The following is a 15883-nucleotide window of genomic DNA, read 5'->3' on the forward strand; positions in this document are numbered from 1 at the left end:
CCCCTCCCCCTCCAGCCCTGCACCCTGTGTTGCTGGGTTAGGCTCCGGTTTGCCACGACCCCTCTTGAGACGAGCGTTTTCAGACTGTGTGTGTGTGTGTGCATTACTGCTTAAGGAACCAAACTTGTCTGATGTTTGGTTCAGTGGGTGTGTACATGTGATTTTTGATTCTGCATAAGGCTGTAGTGAGACTACTTTCATTTATGTTACAAAGAACTGCTTTCAATGCACCTGGATGCATCATCAGTAATGTAACCTTGGCTCTTGAAGTGTTTTTGGGTCTTTTAACATCAGACACCCTCTCCCAGGCAACCCAGCCGGGGCTGATCAGTTCCCGGCTTGTGTCCAGGTAGCACTACCCCCCCCCCCCCACGAGTCTGATCTTCAGATCCACAGCCACCTTGGGGCAGTTTTGCCAGCCTCTATGGGTTTTCTTACAGCCTTGCGCTTTCTGGACCATTGATGCCCAGAGAGGAAAACATGCTGCAGATGGATCGGCCTGCAGGCTCTCTGTAGCCCACCTCAATGGGTTCACACTTTGACCTCCAGCTATTGTTGCAGCACTGCTCCAAATGCTCTGCATACTTTGCTATCTAACTCGTTGGCTTCTGGTATCTGATCTTCCCAGGGTATGGTCAATTCCATGAGGATGATCTGTTTGGAGGACTGGGAGAGCAAAAGCATGCCTGGTCTTAACGTCGTCACTGCAATATCTTCTGGGAACTGGAGCTCCCTGTCCAGGCCAACCTTAACCTCCCAAACATGTGCTGTGGCAACAGGCCTGTGTAGGCTGTTTTGGCTGCTGGTTGTTTCTCTCCAGTTCTTATTAATCATAGGTTCAATGCAGCGGGAAGATCAAATATGATTTTTTCTCATGTGCAACCTAAAAACTCTCATCCACATAGCCATAAAGGTTCCAGTCTACTGATCGCATCTTAGACGCCAGAAATGAGACAGGAAAGGCTCCTTTTTTGACGTCATGTTTCTTGAATACACTTGTCGATCAAGTTGAGGCATGACCCTGGACTGCAGAGGGCATATGGGTGGGTGGAAGGAAATGTTCATGATGGAACAGGATCTGACCACGATGTGGTCGTCCTGGGGCGCCGAACCACGAGTCCTGTGTGAGGGAGTGAGTCTCGGCATCCGTACATGACGAGGATTGCACAGAGGAAAGACCTCAAAAAGCTGGTAGGGACAGGGGAATGTTGCATGTGTTATGCGTCTGCCTGAAGAAGCACATTGGCAGAGCAAATAAATAATAGATAAAGCATTCTCAGAGGCTGTGTGGGCGACTGTGTTCCCAAGCCTGTGCTACAGACGGACCTGGAAGCGGCGGCTATTTCCCCTTCATCATTACATCCATCATTACATGCAGCTCTGCGATAAACAGGTTCATCCTGTTTCACAAACGCCTCGCGTGTGTGACGCTCTGCAGAGCGGTTTTGTGGGACGATTGTCAACCTCCCTTGGGAACAGGGGTTGACGGAGAGAGGAGGTGAGAGAGGTGACACTCGGGGGGGTGGTGCAGGGGGTGGAACCACCAGTCCAGATGGTGAACCAGCCAAGCAGAAAGCAGAATGTTCTGGCCAACCAATCAGTCACAGTTTTCTGCTGCTCCCCCAGAACCGCCAAGAGCACCGCAGGCTCAGCTTCACTGGGCCCACATTTTAGACTGATGCAAATTCGCAAAGAAAATGTGACGTTTTTGTGTAATGATTCCACATTCTGCCTAAGACAAAGCATTTCCTTCCTCTGAAGCAGGAGAGTCTCTGGGCTTTGGTTTCTCGGTGGTGTGGTTTCCTCACCCTGGGCGTCCATTGGGGCGGGTTTTCCACGCCCCCGTCCTCATGCTGACTCACACTGGCCATAAGCAATCCTGTCATTCGGGGAGTGTGAACCCTTCAGTGCCAGTTACACACTATGCATCTCGACAGGCCGCCCACTCCGGTCTGCTCCTTTTTGCAGGGCCAACATCCACCCTGTGTGCGTGTCGAACAATTCGGCTCCTGATCCAAAGGGAAAACACTCATGTATGATATGTGGTCATATTATCAGTTCACCACCACACAGGCAGCATGGAGCTAGTTCACTCCACCTTGCTGTCTTTATTAAAATTTCCTCAAAGCTGGCAGGCAATGAGAGGATGCTACCAGCTGCAGGTAATGCTTGAGTATAATCTCCATTCACCACTTAGATTTTCCCCTCATCTTCCTTTGATTGCGTCGCTGCAGCGTTGCATGAGTGCTGCAGTAATGTGTGTCCTTCACCACCCCCCATGCTAAGCACACCTTAGGGAACTTCTGCCTAACTACTACTATACAGTTTGATTAATTACACCACTTGAACCTCATTAAGCTTTCCAATTAACATACAGCTTTAGCTGTGTGATAGCTGGCAACCTTTGGCCTCCCAAAGCCTGATAGTTATTAGCCACTATATTAAAAGTCTGTCTAAGCGACAATATTTGTTCGGTAGAGTACTGTCTACATATAGATGTAACAAGTTATTAAATGCAAATAATCAGAAATATTATATTAAGATTATATTACAGGGTTATATCGAGGCTCAGCCAATATTGGTCCTGAGTTCTGTACCCTGGTCATAGTTAACCTTGATAATAGGAGATTCTGGTATTGCAGATCAGATTTACTGTTGTCTCTGCTGGGTTAGTGAAGGGTTATGGTTAATTTTTAGACGGACAGGGCACGTATGCTAATCTCAAGATTATAAACCTGCTACCTTTCATTCTGTGGAACAGGAGTGTGGGGTGTTCGCAGCTGATGACAAGACAGCATTGGCAGTTACAAACATGGGCGAGAAAGAGAGATAAGAACAAAATTAGGAAGAAAAAAAAAACAAAATATGATATACATTACTGTTGAAGCAGGATAAAATTGTCAGGGTTTAATCTTCTCCTGTCTTGGTTCTCTTCCAGCTGGACAACCTAGATGAGCAGGCTGCCCAGATAAGAAGAGAGTTGGATGGACGACTGCAGATGGCTGATCAGATCGCTAGAGTAAGTTGCTGAACATCACTTAAAACCTTGTCAAAGACATCAAAAGCCCAAGCCTTCCCTTAGCATCAGACCTTTTCTGTTTGTTTCTTATTAGGTGGGGAAGTTCCCTAAATTTGTCTCCAAGGAGATGGAGGCAATGTTTATCGAAGAGCTTAAGTCTTCCGTCAATCTTCTGATGGCTAACCTGGAGAGCATGCCAGTGTCCAAGGGTGGGGATTTCAAGCTTCAGAAGCTGAAAAGAGGCCACAATACCTCCATCATTGACATGGGTCAAGAGGACGAGAATCAGCTCTCCAAGTCCGACGTGGTGCTTTCATTCACCCTGGAGGTACAAGACAGACATGAGTGGACAACTTTTCTGCATCTATTGGAGAAATAAAGGGAAGCACAGGGAGAGCATGCAGTTTAAACAGTACTAAACTAGTTTTTGTCATGAGGCTACCACTTTACAAGTGTCAGAAGGAAATAGCTGACATGTCTTTTCAGCTCTTCTGCAGCAATTCCTAGAGATGTAGGAAACTTGAGAATTTCTTTGCTTTTGCTCTCCTTTCCAGTTTAGGTCATAAGTATAGTCCAGGTTGCCAGTGTGTACTCAAACTTTTGACAGGTACTGTACCTTGATCACACAATAGTATCTACAGCTGCAAACTCTGTCGAAATATTTCCTTTTACGTTCTGAGAAGAGGGAATAACAAACCCTAGAAGCTTCTGCCACTGGGCAGTATCACTATAAATTAAATTACACCAAAAACATGCAGCTTTTCTGCAACTTGAATTTTGATTTAATGCAATAAACCTCTTTTTTTTTTCTTTCATCCGCATAATAAAGGAACTAAATAGGCTGTGAAAAAAGACACTGTGTTATACTACAAAAAACCCAAGAGTGATAAATAACCCGCATGCTCATCAGGAATGTATTTCCACACTTACATAAATCAGCATGCATGGACACTGCTGAAGCACAACCTGCAAAAAATACACTTTACTGATGAATGATGCCTTTAAATACACTATACCCAGAAGACCTGTGTTCCCCACCCCAGAGATCTGGAATAAATTATATCGTCAATCACTCAGTATTCCTCCCTAAATTTGACTGTAATGTATCACACTGACCGCAACTGCGGCTGCACCATGGGGGCAGTGTCTGGCAGCAGGGATGATTTCTGGCATGGTACTTGACTTCTGACACTGTATGGTTCATTGTTTTTCGGTTTCTGTTTCATTTATTCTTTCTTTTGCAATTCCAGGTCGTCATCATGGAAGTTCAGGGGCTGAAGTCTCTGGCTCCCAACCGAATCGTGTACTGTACCATGGAGGTGGAGGGTGGGGAGAAACTGCAAACGGACCAGGCCGAGGCCTCCAAACCAACGTGAGTGTACGAAATGCGCGTAACTTTCAGTGCGATGGTGCAGCCCTGCCATGAAGACTATTAGGTGTCACAAAATGGAGCCTGGAGAGAATGCCACAAGCAGTACAGGCAGCCTCCAGAATTCCTTCCTTTTTCCGCTCGACTGACTAAATACATCTTTCATTTTGCTTAATTATGATCCGGCTACATATTTTAACAAAACAGTACACCAGGTACACCTACAGAGAAGTTACCGTCTGAGACCCCATTTATGTTGCAACAGTTTAATCATCTGACATATGCAATGTTTCTAAAAACTGCTGCAGTATTCAGAAAATGTTACACCTAGGTTATCGGAAAAGGGAAAAGAGATCATCCGGCGAGCTTCAGCACTTCACAACTTGGAAGAAAACGGGTGCAACAAGCTGGTCGCACCACTCTAGCACATATGCTTTCTCTCCTATAGGCACATGGTGCGGTTTTGTAGCACATAGCCTCCTGGTGCCTTATGTAACTCTCACTGTAAGCTGAGGGGGAGTGGGATCTGCATTCGGAAATCCCGTGTGATGTCCGACACACTGCGAGATCAAACGCCCCACGCTTCGCTGGCAGAGCTGCTTCTCGTAGCGTTGATCTAATTAAAGTGCGGCGTACCTTCTATGCGTAGCAAACATTCCTGTTTCGTTCCTTGAGTGTTCGCCAGTCTGGGATGTCTGTTTTGTCTGCGGTACAAGAGATGTTGATTGTTTTTATTAACACGAGTGAAATTTCTTGTTGACCTATTTGCATCAGTTGCACAAGGAGAGATGGGTCAGCCGCACTTTCCCAGATGAGGAGGAGGCTGGAGCGGTTGTTAGTGACAGCTTCCTGAGGGGGCCGCTCTTCATGGTGAAAGGCTGGTGTTATACCATGCTGCGGAGGCTTTAGGGACAGAGACTGTAAGCGTGGGTGGTGTCAGTAAAGCACGAGGATAATTGCATGTGTACAGATATAGGTATTGGGTGTCCGTGTATAAGCGCTCGTAAGTAAACCGTTCCATTTTGATATTTGTAGCAGACAGTGAGATCTTCAAAGCAGGTGACAAACAAGAGTCATTCTAGATACACTGGGCCAAAGCTATCAGTTTAGAAAGTCCAAGGTCATTCAAAGTTACAGTAGTTTCCTGATCAGCAGAGACTGTAGTACTCTGTGATGGGAGAATTAAGCAAAGCCTCCAAGGCATCGCTCATGAAGGTGTGGGAGTTCTACGCCATGCAGATTAAAAACAAGCTCCAAAGGACCTGATGGATTTCTGTGATATTGAACAATCCTGCTTTATAATTACATTTTGATCAAACGGAGACTCAGCTGGAGGGTGTAGAAGCAGTGGAGAAAACAGAGCAGAGCTGATCACCTAAACTTTGTCCCTCCAAATGAGAACGCTTGGCTGGAAGGCTCAAGAATGCCCAGCCTGTACATAGTATCCAGCAGCAGCAGTGCGAAAGTGCGGAAGCGTACAAACCAGTGTCCCAGATTCCATGCTGGGGGTGTGGGGGGTGGCAATTCTGCCATCAGCTTGTAATTAGGAAAGAGAAGTCGGCTTCTTAACAAAACTGAAAGCCTTCTTCTGATCCAGCCCTCAGAGGCAAGCAAAGTGTGAGATCATGTATGTTTTCTAGTAGGAGCCAGATGATCTCCCAGGACATTCCCTCTCTGACCAACATTAGCTGGTGTGGAACTGGCATACAGAGAGGGGCATCTCTGCATCAACTGCATTTTGTTGCTGTGTACCTGTATTATGCAATGACAATAAAGTTCTATCTATCTATCTATCTATCTATCTATCTATCTATCTATCTATCTATCTATCTATCTATCTATCACCAGCAGTGTGTGAAACATTAGCATTCCTTTGTTGAGTTAATTGTTGAAGATCATTTCCGGAATCACTTGTTTTTCCACACACTCAGGTAGATAACATCATAACATCATCTTGTTTTTTTTTTTTTTTTTGATGTCAGCTCATTGATTAAGAATAGCAGTAGTACTTGGATGTATATTTGACATACATCTTCAACTGGGGGGAAGGGGGGATGACGCCATTGATGTTTTTACCATAGAATGATTTTGGTCACAAAGGAACAAAATCTGAAAGAAAAGCTATGACAAATAACAAAGCACACCTCAACTCTTGAACTAATTGAAACAGAGATTATTCTTTGAAAAATGGTTTGTGTCAGTGTAAATACAGGTACGCACCGCTTTACGATGTTTCGGGTAGCGACGGACCGCATGTACAACGGTGCTCCCATAAAAAAATACTGGACACTCCTACATTGTGCTGGGTGTCAAAGGAGGACTTTTATACGGAATGGAAATGAGGAGTCAGGACTAAATTTTGTGCTTTTTGTATTTAATGAAAAACCTTGAGAATTTTACTTTATGAGTCCTTTAGGTGGGGATACGTCTGCATCGGGACCCCTTGCAAGCCAACTTGGGAGATGCACTGCTCAGTGCAATTTGTGAACCACCAGCTCATCAGAAATTCTGACACCTTGATCATTGTGCATAGGAAGTTGATAGGCCGGGAGAATCTACTTTCCCCGTGGTGCTTTTAAGACTAGTGCAACGGAAATCTGAGCAGGTTTAAGATTTGTAGCCTTCAGCACCAGGCAGAGAGCTCAAGCTGGGCAGGCACTTTTCTGAGCTATTTTGGGAAGCAGTGTTTTTCTTTTTGGGTCGACGTATCCGAGGAAGAGAGACTGGAACGAAGAGTTTGCAAGGAAGGGGTGATGTTAGAGATTCATTTTGCTTGGGACGTGGGGGCATAGAGACTATTGAGAAGCTCAACAGCTCAAGCAATGGAAAAGAATTTGATTGAGAACTGTGTATGGTAACTCCCAGGCAGCAGATACGTGCTTTGCACAGTGGGACTTCAGTTGCCAGTTAAGAACTGAGAGTAAACCTGAGGGATAGACTCGGACTTATCAATGTCAGGACAGTGGCTTACCTTTAAGCAAGATATATCACTAAGCAACATACCGTATACTGCATCGTCCTAACCTTAACCTTGAGGCAGGTTAAGCTGATTTTTTGCCCATGTGAACTGATTAAAAATTCTACCCTTAACCAGTCGATTTGCATAAAACAGTCCTCACCTCTCCGAGACGATCCTGTGGACCCTTGTGACCACTTTTGTAGAGACTCAATCTGCTTACAAACTCCTCATGAAAGGAATACTCATTAAATAAAATTCAGATTCTAAAATATGCTGTAATATGTTCTATAATATTTTGAATATATGGAAGCAAGTCAAATGTATTTATTTCTCAGGTATATTATCATGTAATAAGTGTCAATAATTTTCATATTGTAGATTATACTGTTCTATATTTTTATGTTACAACATATTGGTAATGGGGGGCATGGTGGCGCAGCAGGCTTGGCCGGGTCAGGCTCTCTGGCGGGTCGGGGGTTCGAGTCCTGCTTGGGGTGCCTTGCAATGGACTGGCATCCCGTCCTGGGTGTGTCCCCTCCCCCTCTGGCCTTGCACCCACTGTTGCTGGGTTAGGCTCCAGTTCATTGCAACCCCTCCCTCTCCCCTTGGGACAAGCGATTTCAGAAAGTATGTGTATTGGTAACACATTAAACATATGTAGAATTTTTTCTATTACATTAATTATACTAAGTTCACAACATCACTGCTCATGTCTTTCACTCTGCAAAGCATACAGGCACTCTTCCATTACAGGTGTTGCGTTGCATCAACAGGTAATGTAGTAACTACCAGGTTCAAATCTTACCTTCTGCTGTAGTACCCATAAGGAAAGGTCTAATCCTAACTTACTCTGGTAAAAGATACCCAGCTATTTAACATGGTAAAATATAGAAAGTAGTTCCACATTTCCAGCTGCTTTGGAGAAAAATGTGCACTATGCTAGAAAATGTAACAATTGTTTTATCCCAGGCTGTAGTTCCCATGAGCAAGATACTTACCGTGAATTGCTCCAGTAAAAACCCTGCTGCATAAATATTTATATCACAGTAAATAATATCTTAAAATTGTCAGTTTCTTTGGATAAAATCATCAGTTAAATAGATGAACAATAATTTAGAATTCTCGTTGTCATATTAGGTTTACATTGTCTGGTTTTCCCATGATTGTTTGTTAAATTTTGTTGTTGTTTAATGACTATTCAGAACTAATAACCAGGAGTGGGAGTTGTGTTGTCAAGAGTCACCTATGCTGGTTTGAGTGAATGTGGATGGCTGCATTTCCTATTAATCTTCATTAAGATTGAGCAGAGGACATACCTGGAAGAATGACTGCATAACAGGCAGAAATGCCACTGTACTGCATAATAACAAGGTATAAAAAAGGGGTAACAGCTTTTATTTCTGCAGAACCCTGTTATATGATGGCTGAGTACATGGTACTGTTTATTTTGTCCCTGCTTGAGTTTTCTGTTTGAGCATGTGTCATTTCTGTGATGCCATCCACCAACACCACCATCACCATCACCACCACTACTACTACTACTACTACTAATAATAATAATAATAATTATTATTATTATTCGGGGGGTGCAATGGCGCAGCGGGTTTGGCTGGAGCCGCCATGTGGCGGGTCTGGGGTTTGAGTCCTGCTTGGGGTGCCTTGTGGCAGCTGCCAAGACTGCTTTGGGTCCTTGAACTTGCAGCTACAATCCAGAATATGTCATTACTAGGTTCTTAAGAAAATGAAGATGTCCGCACAACTCGTGTTTCTCTGCATGCTGCTGTGTTATGACTTATCCTTACATTTGATTTCAAAGTCTCAGTGAATTAAATGAATTAATCAATGCATTTTGTTTCCTGTTTGGAACGTATGCATTAATACAGCCACCTATGTTTTTCTATGCATCCTCATAGGCTTTGGCTACCAAGATCACATTAGTGTTAACTATTAAAATGCCTTTATAGTACTCTTAGCCTCTAATAATCAAATTTTGCTTGTCTAAGCTCTTATAATTGACTCTGAAGGTCTTTTTGACATTGCACTGAGGTGTTGAGCTGTTTCATGTAAGATTGTGAATGCTCACATAGATTGACTGAGTTTTCTTAACCATGGGAACATTGTATGTTCAGCAGTTGAGGAGCAATGGCCACTCAATGACATTGAGAATGTAGGTTAAACACGCTCAGTTATCCAGGATGGACATAGCTGAAGATCTGTGGTCACAGAGTTGCCACACAACAACGTAAAGATCCTGAATCGTGGCTCGAATGGCACGAACAGTTTTATTTTCCCATGCACCATTAGGTTACTGTGAGAGCTACAGGTTTTTTTTTGAGCAAAGTGATAAATTAACTGCAAATCCCCATGGACTCTTAATGCTGTGGGCCACTGCTTGCAGTAAACATAAATGCCAATATTATTGGTTTTTCAGGTTTTTTATCACTTTAGTGTTTTGGACACTGTTAGAACATGATAATTAGGATAATTGTCCTTTGCATTCACTCAAATGCTCATAATGTTTGAGTTTGGGGACATAAAGCCACATTTGTTATATAAAAATACATCTACCTGGTACAGTGTTTTGAAAATAATGGGACAGTGTAAAAATGCAAGGTAAGCAGGCTGGTTGAATGTGCGGATGGGGCTTTGAGGAACTTGGGTTATGAATAATGTTCAGAAGGGACGATTTGAGGAACATGGGAAATGATTTCTTTGGAAATAGACAGATGTGGGAAAAAAGAAAACAAACAGAAAAACTGTGTTAAGTGGGAATGTCAAATTGATTACGGAGCATAGGTGTGCGATTCACACATTGTTCCATCTATTTAATCCAAGCGAAAAAGTGGAAGGAAGGTGGTTCAGGTCTTGGTAAGGTCCTCTGCCACCTGTCAGTACAACTGAATCACCAAGGGTTGATCATGAACTGCTGGGTTATGTAACAAATTTTAAGACTTCAGGAAATGTTTCACTAAATTCCACTGTGGCCACATGAGCTGGATTTAGGTGCAGATCAGCAGGACTGCTCCTCAAAATCAGGTTTGTTTGAAACCAAACAGAACCCCTTTTTGGGAAACCTACAAGAAGACACTCTCCAAGCTATTCTACCTCAGTCCTCAAACCAGCTGCCATTAAAGCCCTTGTTGATTATGAATGAAGTGGTAGCAGCTGGTCTTCATGAAACCTCTGAGCTGTGGCCAGGGCAGACGATGGGGGCGCCGTCCATTAATTCAGCCTCGGTCTTACCAGGACAGTACCACCCACTAGCTCAAAGTAGAAACTCAAAATAGAAATGTTCCATCATGCCGTGATAATGATGGTAAAGGTTGTGGTCCTAATTTCATACTCCAAATATAAATAGTATTAATAAAAAAATATTAGCTTAAACCCAGGATAGATATCTTCTTATCCGCCTGCCAGGATGGGACGTGTCAGTAGTTTGTCTTGGCAGTTCTTTTGTGCTTCCTTTTTATGATTAAATATAACAATGAATTATTCAGATAATGAAAACAAAACAAAACCGGAAAACACAGTCTTTTCAGCTAACCTAAAGAACTCCCCAGCAGGAGTGGGGCTGTGTGGTTGCTGAATTTAAAAACATAGATTTTTATGGAATATGTGGTGTACTTCTGAGAGGCATAGGAAGAGTGTATGGTTTGACAGCTGCGCTTAACAGAAAAGTATAAAATATGCCTTCGTGTGTCGGTGATAAATTTTTAAACGTTGGGAAAAATAAATAAATAAATAAACAGCAAGTCACTTCGCCCAGTTAAGTCAAGCTCGTTTGTTATGTTGAACATTCTACTGTGCTGTGTGCACAAGGCCCAGGGGGTTCTCTCATACATCAGCATACAACTGAATGACAAAGCATCACTGTGTGGGCATCACTGAGCCTGGTTCACCTGCCTCATATCTCCACCACAGATGCCAATGATTGCTAGGATCCTGACCTTACGCTGTGCCTTAAGTTGAAAACAGGTGTTGAGGCTCAAGTAAACTTGAAGAGCGGCGCTGTAATACCACGACGAAACACGGGGGAAATTTGATCTCTTAAGAGGAATAAGCCATTTTTGCCTCTGTATGCAAAATAATTGAGTTTAAATACAGCTATAGTGACACACTGTTACGTTCATATTCTAAACTTAAACGCATGTGCTATTTTAACTTCCTTACGGGAAGCAGAATCTGTACCTTAAAAGTGTCAACAATACGCAAGAGAAAAAGTTTGTTTATTGCTGGTTACCAGAGTAAGTTTATCATCATATTTTGTGTGGAATGGCTTTTTATTGTATAATGGCATCATTGTGGCTAACACCCCATACTCTGTCAATTAAGTAATTGCTTTAATAGATGGTAAACAGGTAAAAACAAGCTGCTGAAAAGATAGTGGCAGGATAAACAAATTAAAGGTATGACAGAAGGGCAGCTAGTGTTATTTTATGTAATCATGTTGAATACTACAAGAGCAGAAAAAAAAGCATCATCCCTCATGCCTGCTGTGTATGATCAACCACTGCTGATCACATTCTTATGTGTTTTGTGAAACATTACATTGTAAAATTTCAGTTCGTATAATTTTATATAAATATTTCACATATCTGGCTGGGGCCTGAAAATAAGTCACATTTTCCTATAAGTTTATGCTAGCCCACAGACATGCCTTACAGCTGAGTTGAATAATTCAACAGAAAAAAATGTATGGGTGTAAAATAATGAATTATACAATGTTCCAGAAATGAAATTATCCAAGGTTCTATGTAAGAGCCTTTTCTGAGGAAAGGCTGAAATTCTTTGAACCAATTAACCTTTTCTAAAGATATACGTTCAAATAGTTCATTTCTTATAACTGGTGGCTTTTATGCACAGAACATCCAAAAATTATGAATTCAGGGCATTTGGTGTTATTGTATTTTATATATATTTTTCTTATTTTTTCAAAAACATTCCAGTAGTATCAATGAAACAACTTCCAAACTTTTAGAGACACCTGAAAGAATTTAGTTTTGTCACCGCCCTTTGCCGACAAGTGGCATAGTGGTTAAAGTTGCTGGCTTTTAATCAAAACACCTGGGTTTGAGTCCTATCTTTGCCGGACCCCTAGGTAAGGTACTTATCCTAAAGTGCTCGGTCAAAAGACCCCGCTGTATAAATTTTTTAATAATTTTAAACTTAAACGTAAAAGTATTTTACATTGCTTAGTGTACATACCTAAAAATAGGCTATTTAGGAGAAAATATGAATTATTGAATAAATAATAATGACACTGGCCTCATCAGCAGCGTCTGAGGTTAGAAAACACTGGACACTCTTCTCTGTTTAAAATACATATTAGCATTTTTTAATGACTTTGTATCCTACTGATAGTTTTCACAGTGAGTATTCATCTGTGTTGTGATCGTGTAACCCTAATATAGCAAAATGTCAACTGTAAAAATAAAAAGAGAGACGAAAACCCAACATTTTCAGATACATCATTCTGACATCTTAAGCTTATGATTTAGTTTTATTTCATCTTTGTCATCTGAATGACAATATTTGGTCCAGATACGGTAAATGGCTGATAAAGTAAAGGCTATATAGTGAAGGCTTACCTTTATTACTCTGCAAGGTGACCTTTTAACATGTGAACCAAAAAAAAACAGAAAACATAAACTGACAGAAAACAATGACTCATTCCAGAGTGGAAAATGTAATAGTAAAAATTTTCAGGGCCGCATTATTTGCTTTGGCACTGGGTTTTTGAGCTTTAATTTAATTGACCATGGGTGAGTATTACCATGCTTATTGCCTGTTGTGAAATGCACATTTTTTTCCTCTGAGTTGTCTGTGCTTTGGAGAAAAGCACCTTATAAATTAATAAATATTAAGTAAATATTTTTCTTGTATTCCCATGCAAAACATTTCTGAGCATTTAAAGCTTTTTTGTTTGATTCTGTTGTTTTTTTTTTTTCTGGAAAATTGTGCAAAAGTAAATTCCAACACTGCCATCTAGAGACGAAATAAAGCATTAGGTTCTAACAAATATCTGTTCATAATTAAAGCAATAATTAAACAAAGAAAGAAAAAAGAATCTAGTTCAATTGAGCTCTGCTGTAATCCTCTAAAGGCATTTCTTAACCCTTTAATAAGTTCATAGATAAGTTGCTGTGTGCACAAAATATTAAATGAAGATATCTGAGAAAGTTTTGTTTTATTCTCTCTGTATTATTTGTATGGAAAGAAATAAACAACAATTTCTTTGATGTAATAAGGTCTTGCCAGGGATGGCTGTGGAGCAGTTTGCCAATACCGACTGTAAGGAAACATATGCAAAAGTGCACAGTAACAACATTCAGAAGGAATTTTTTAATTACCTAGAGATATATTCGAAATCTTTATGTATTCTTCAGATCTCTTCCACATGTTCGTTCCAAATCTTTATTTATGAATTTTGTTGTTGTGTTGCCCTTGAGTAACTTTATGCTGGACAGCTACAGAGTCTGATGCTTGCAAAGGCTTGTACGGTAGCTTCCCCGATGAATCATGAGCACTTAATATTACATTCTATTTAATATGCTGACATATTCCACCGACTGTGCCTCTGCAAACCGTTATTTAACTTTGTTAAAAGGAAACGAGCGCCAGCCAGCCTAGAAAGCTTTACTGAAATCAACAAATCCTCCTCTAAATGGTTTCTAATTATGCAGAAAACGAAAAAAAAAAAAATACAGGATGTCCTATGTATAGGATAGGATAATACAAAAGGTAAGATTAGTTAGGTGTTCGAACAGGTGTAGTATTACAAAAAATATTGTGTATAGACTATCATCAGCCACACATAGATTAATATTTTAATATTTGTAGTGCATGTCAAATTAGACATTAATGCAACAAAGTAGAGGGACTTTTGCATAGATGGGCTCTCAGGGGAGGGAGGATGTGAAACACAGAGACAGATGTGTCCCCCGAAGGTCCCCCAACTTTACATCGCTGGGGACCGAGGACCCTTAGTCCGCAGCAAATGTCAGGAAGGCCACTGATGCTCACCGTCGTTGCGGCACATTCTGACCCAGGTGGACGGATTCTGCGCGCACTAGGAGGAAAATCAATGGCTCCCGCAGCGTTTCGTGGCAAACCCTGGGAGCTGTCAGAGCGTGGGTCCGGTGGGGGGGGAGAGTGGGATTCGCAGCTGACAACCTGTCAGAAAGTAGCGCCGCTCACCCAGGGGACAAATCCCTGCAGACGCAAGCCATCTCCACGGGAGCTGTGAGGGCAATGAGCGGTAGAGAGCAAGTCGAAAAATCAAACAGCTGGGTTTTTTTTTACTGTATTTCTGCGGTATCCTTCAATGCTTTGGATTTTATTTTAACGTTACCTGTCAGTAAAAGGAGCTTTAGAAAAGCTCTTGAACTGACAGCTTTCTCTGTGCGATCTTGTAATTCTTTTTTGTGCGCGATTCTTTAGCTAGCATAAACAGCTTTGTCCTAACAGGGAGTGTTAACACTCTGAAGTGCGTGAGGGAAGGCTTTGATGTAAAGCAAGGATATTCAGATTTGCGTCCAGGGGGGTTCGTTCCGGGAGGTTCCTCAGCTCCCTCTGCACCATCAGGTGGTGTAAATGGGCTCGGTGAAGACAGTAGGTTGAATCAGGTGGTTCGCTGCCCAAGTGGATCGACAGAAGAATCCTGGATTCGACCCTGCAGGGCAGCATTTGAATAGCGTGGATGTGTGTTATTCGTGATGAAATGCTCAAAGTTGGGTGCCGTAAGAGTGTTGCTAATGGGGGCTTCAAATACAGACAGGGACTGTCTGTCTGCAGAAACAAAAAATTCATGTCCAAAAAAAATGTAACGCTCTGATACAGCAGTGGTTTTCAGAAAGATATTATTTTTATTAGGGGGGCTCCGGTGGGTCTGGGGTTCGAGTCCCGCTTGGGGTGCCTTGCGATGGACTGGCGTCCCGTCCTGGGTGTGTCCCCTCCCCCTCCGGTCTTACGCCCTGTGTTGCCGGGTTAGGCTCCGGTTCCCTGCAACCCTGTATGGGTCAAGCGGTTCAGACTGTGTGTGTGTGTGTGTTGTTATTATTATTATTGTTGCTGTGGTTTTAATAATAATAGTAATAATAATAATAATTTTATTGAATGATTAATTTGGATTTTCTCCAAAGTGGCTTTAAATGTTAGATTTGTACACTAAGTTACATACAATTATTTATCCCACTTATGCAACTAGACAAGTTTTAACGGAGCAATTCACTGACTGCTAAGCTACCTGCTTGCAACTAAGGTTCGGCGGAAGCGCAGTGCAAATGTCTGCATGACTACAGCAAGGACGTACGAGCAGCTGACCATTAGGACATGTCCGAATGAGCAATAGTGCAGCGCAAGGACAAAGAACACGAATGAGATTTCCTCTGGACGTATCTCTAAGAAATTTTTTATCTAGAGTGCTACAGAATAAGCCATCATTTCACTAGCTCTCCCCTCCAAAATGACTTGCTATATTAACTTTGTACGCTATACTACTTATAATTATTTTACCATTTATACAGCTGGATGATTT

The 15883-nt window shown here is 42.0% G+C and overlaps 1 protein-coding gene across 9 annotated transcripts in view; it reads left to right on the forward strand.

The window, feature by feature from the left end:
• Window positions 1-15883, forward strand: part of LOC108939444 (calcium-dependent secretion activator 1-like) — a 99063-nt gene that overhangs the window by 39792 nt on the left and 43388 nt on the right. For all 9 annotated transcript variants that reach the window (XM_029249943.1, XM_029249944.1, XM_029249947.1 and 6 more), the window contains exons 4-6: window positions 2939-3019; window positions 3114-3347; window positions 4270-4391. In XM_029249943.1, the coding sequence (XP_029105776.1) occupies window positions 2939-3019; window positions 3114-3347; window positions 4270-4391 (437 nt within the window). The remainder of the gene's footprint in view (window positions 1-2938; window positions 3020-3113; window positions 3348-4269; window positions 4392-15883) is intronic.

The sequence above is a fragment of the Scleropages formosus genome, chromosome 2 (assembly GCF_900964775.1).
Source record: "Scleropages formosus chromosome 2, fSclFor1.1, whole genome shotgun sequence".
NCBI lineage: Eukaryota > Metazoa > Chordata > Actinopteri > Osteoglossiformes > Osteoglossidae > Scleropages > Scleropages formosus.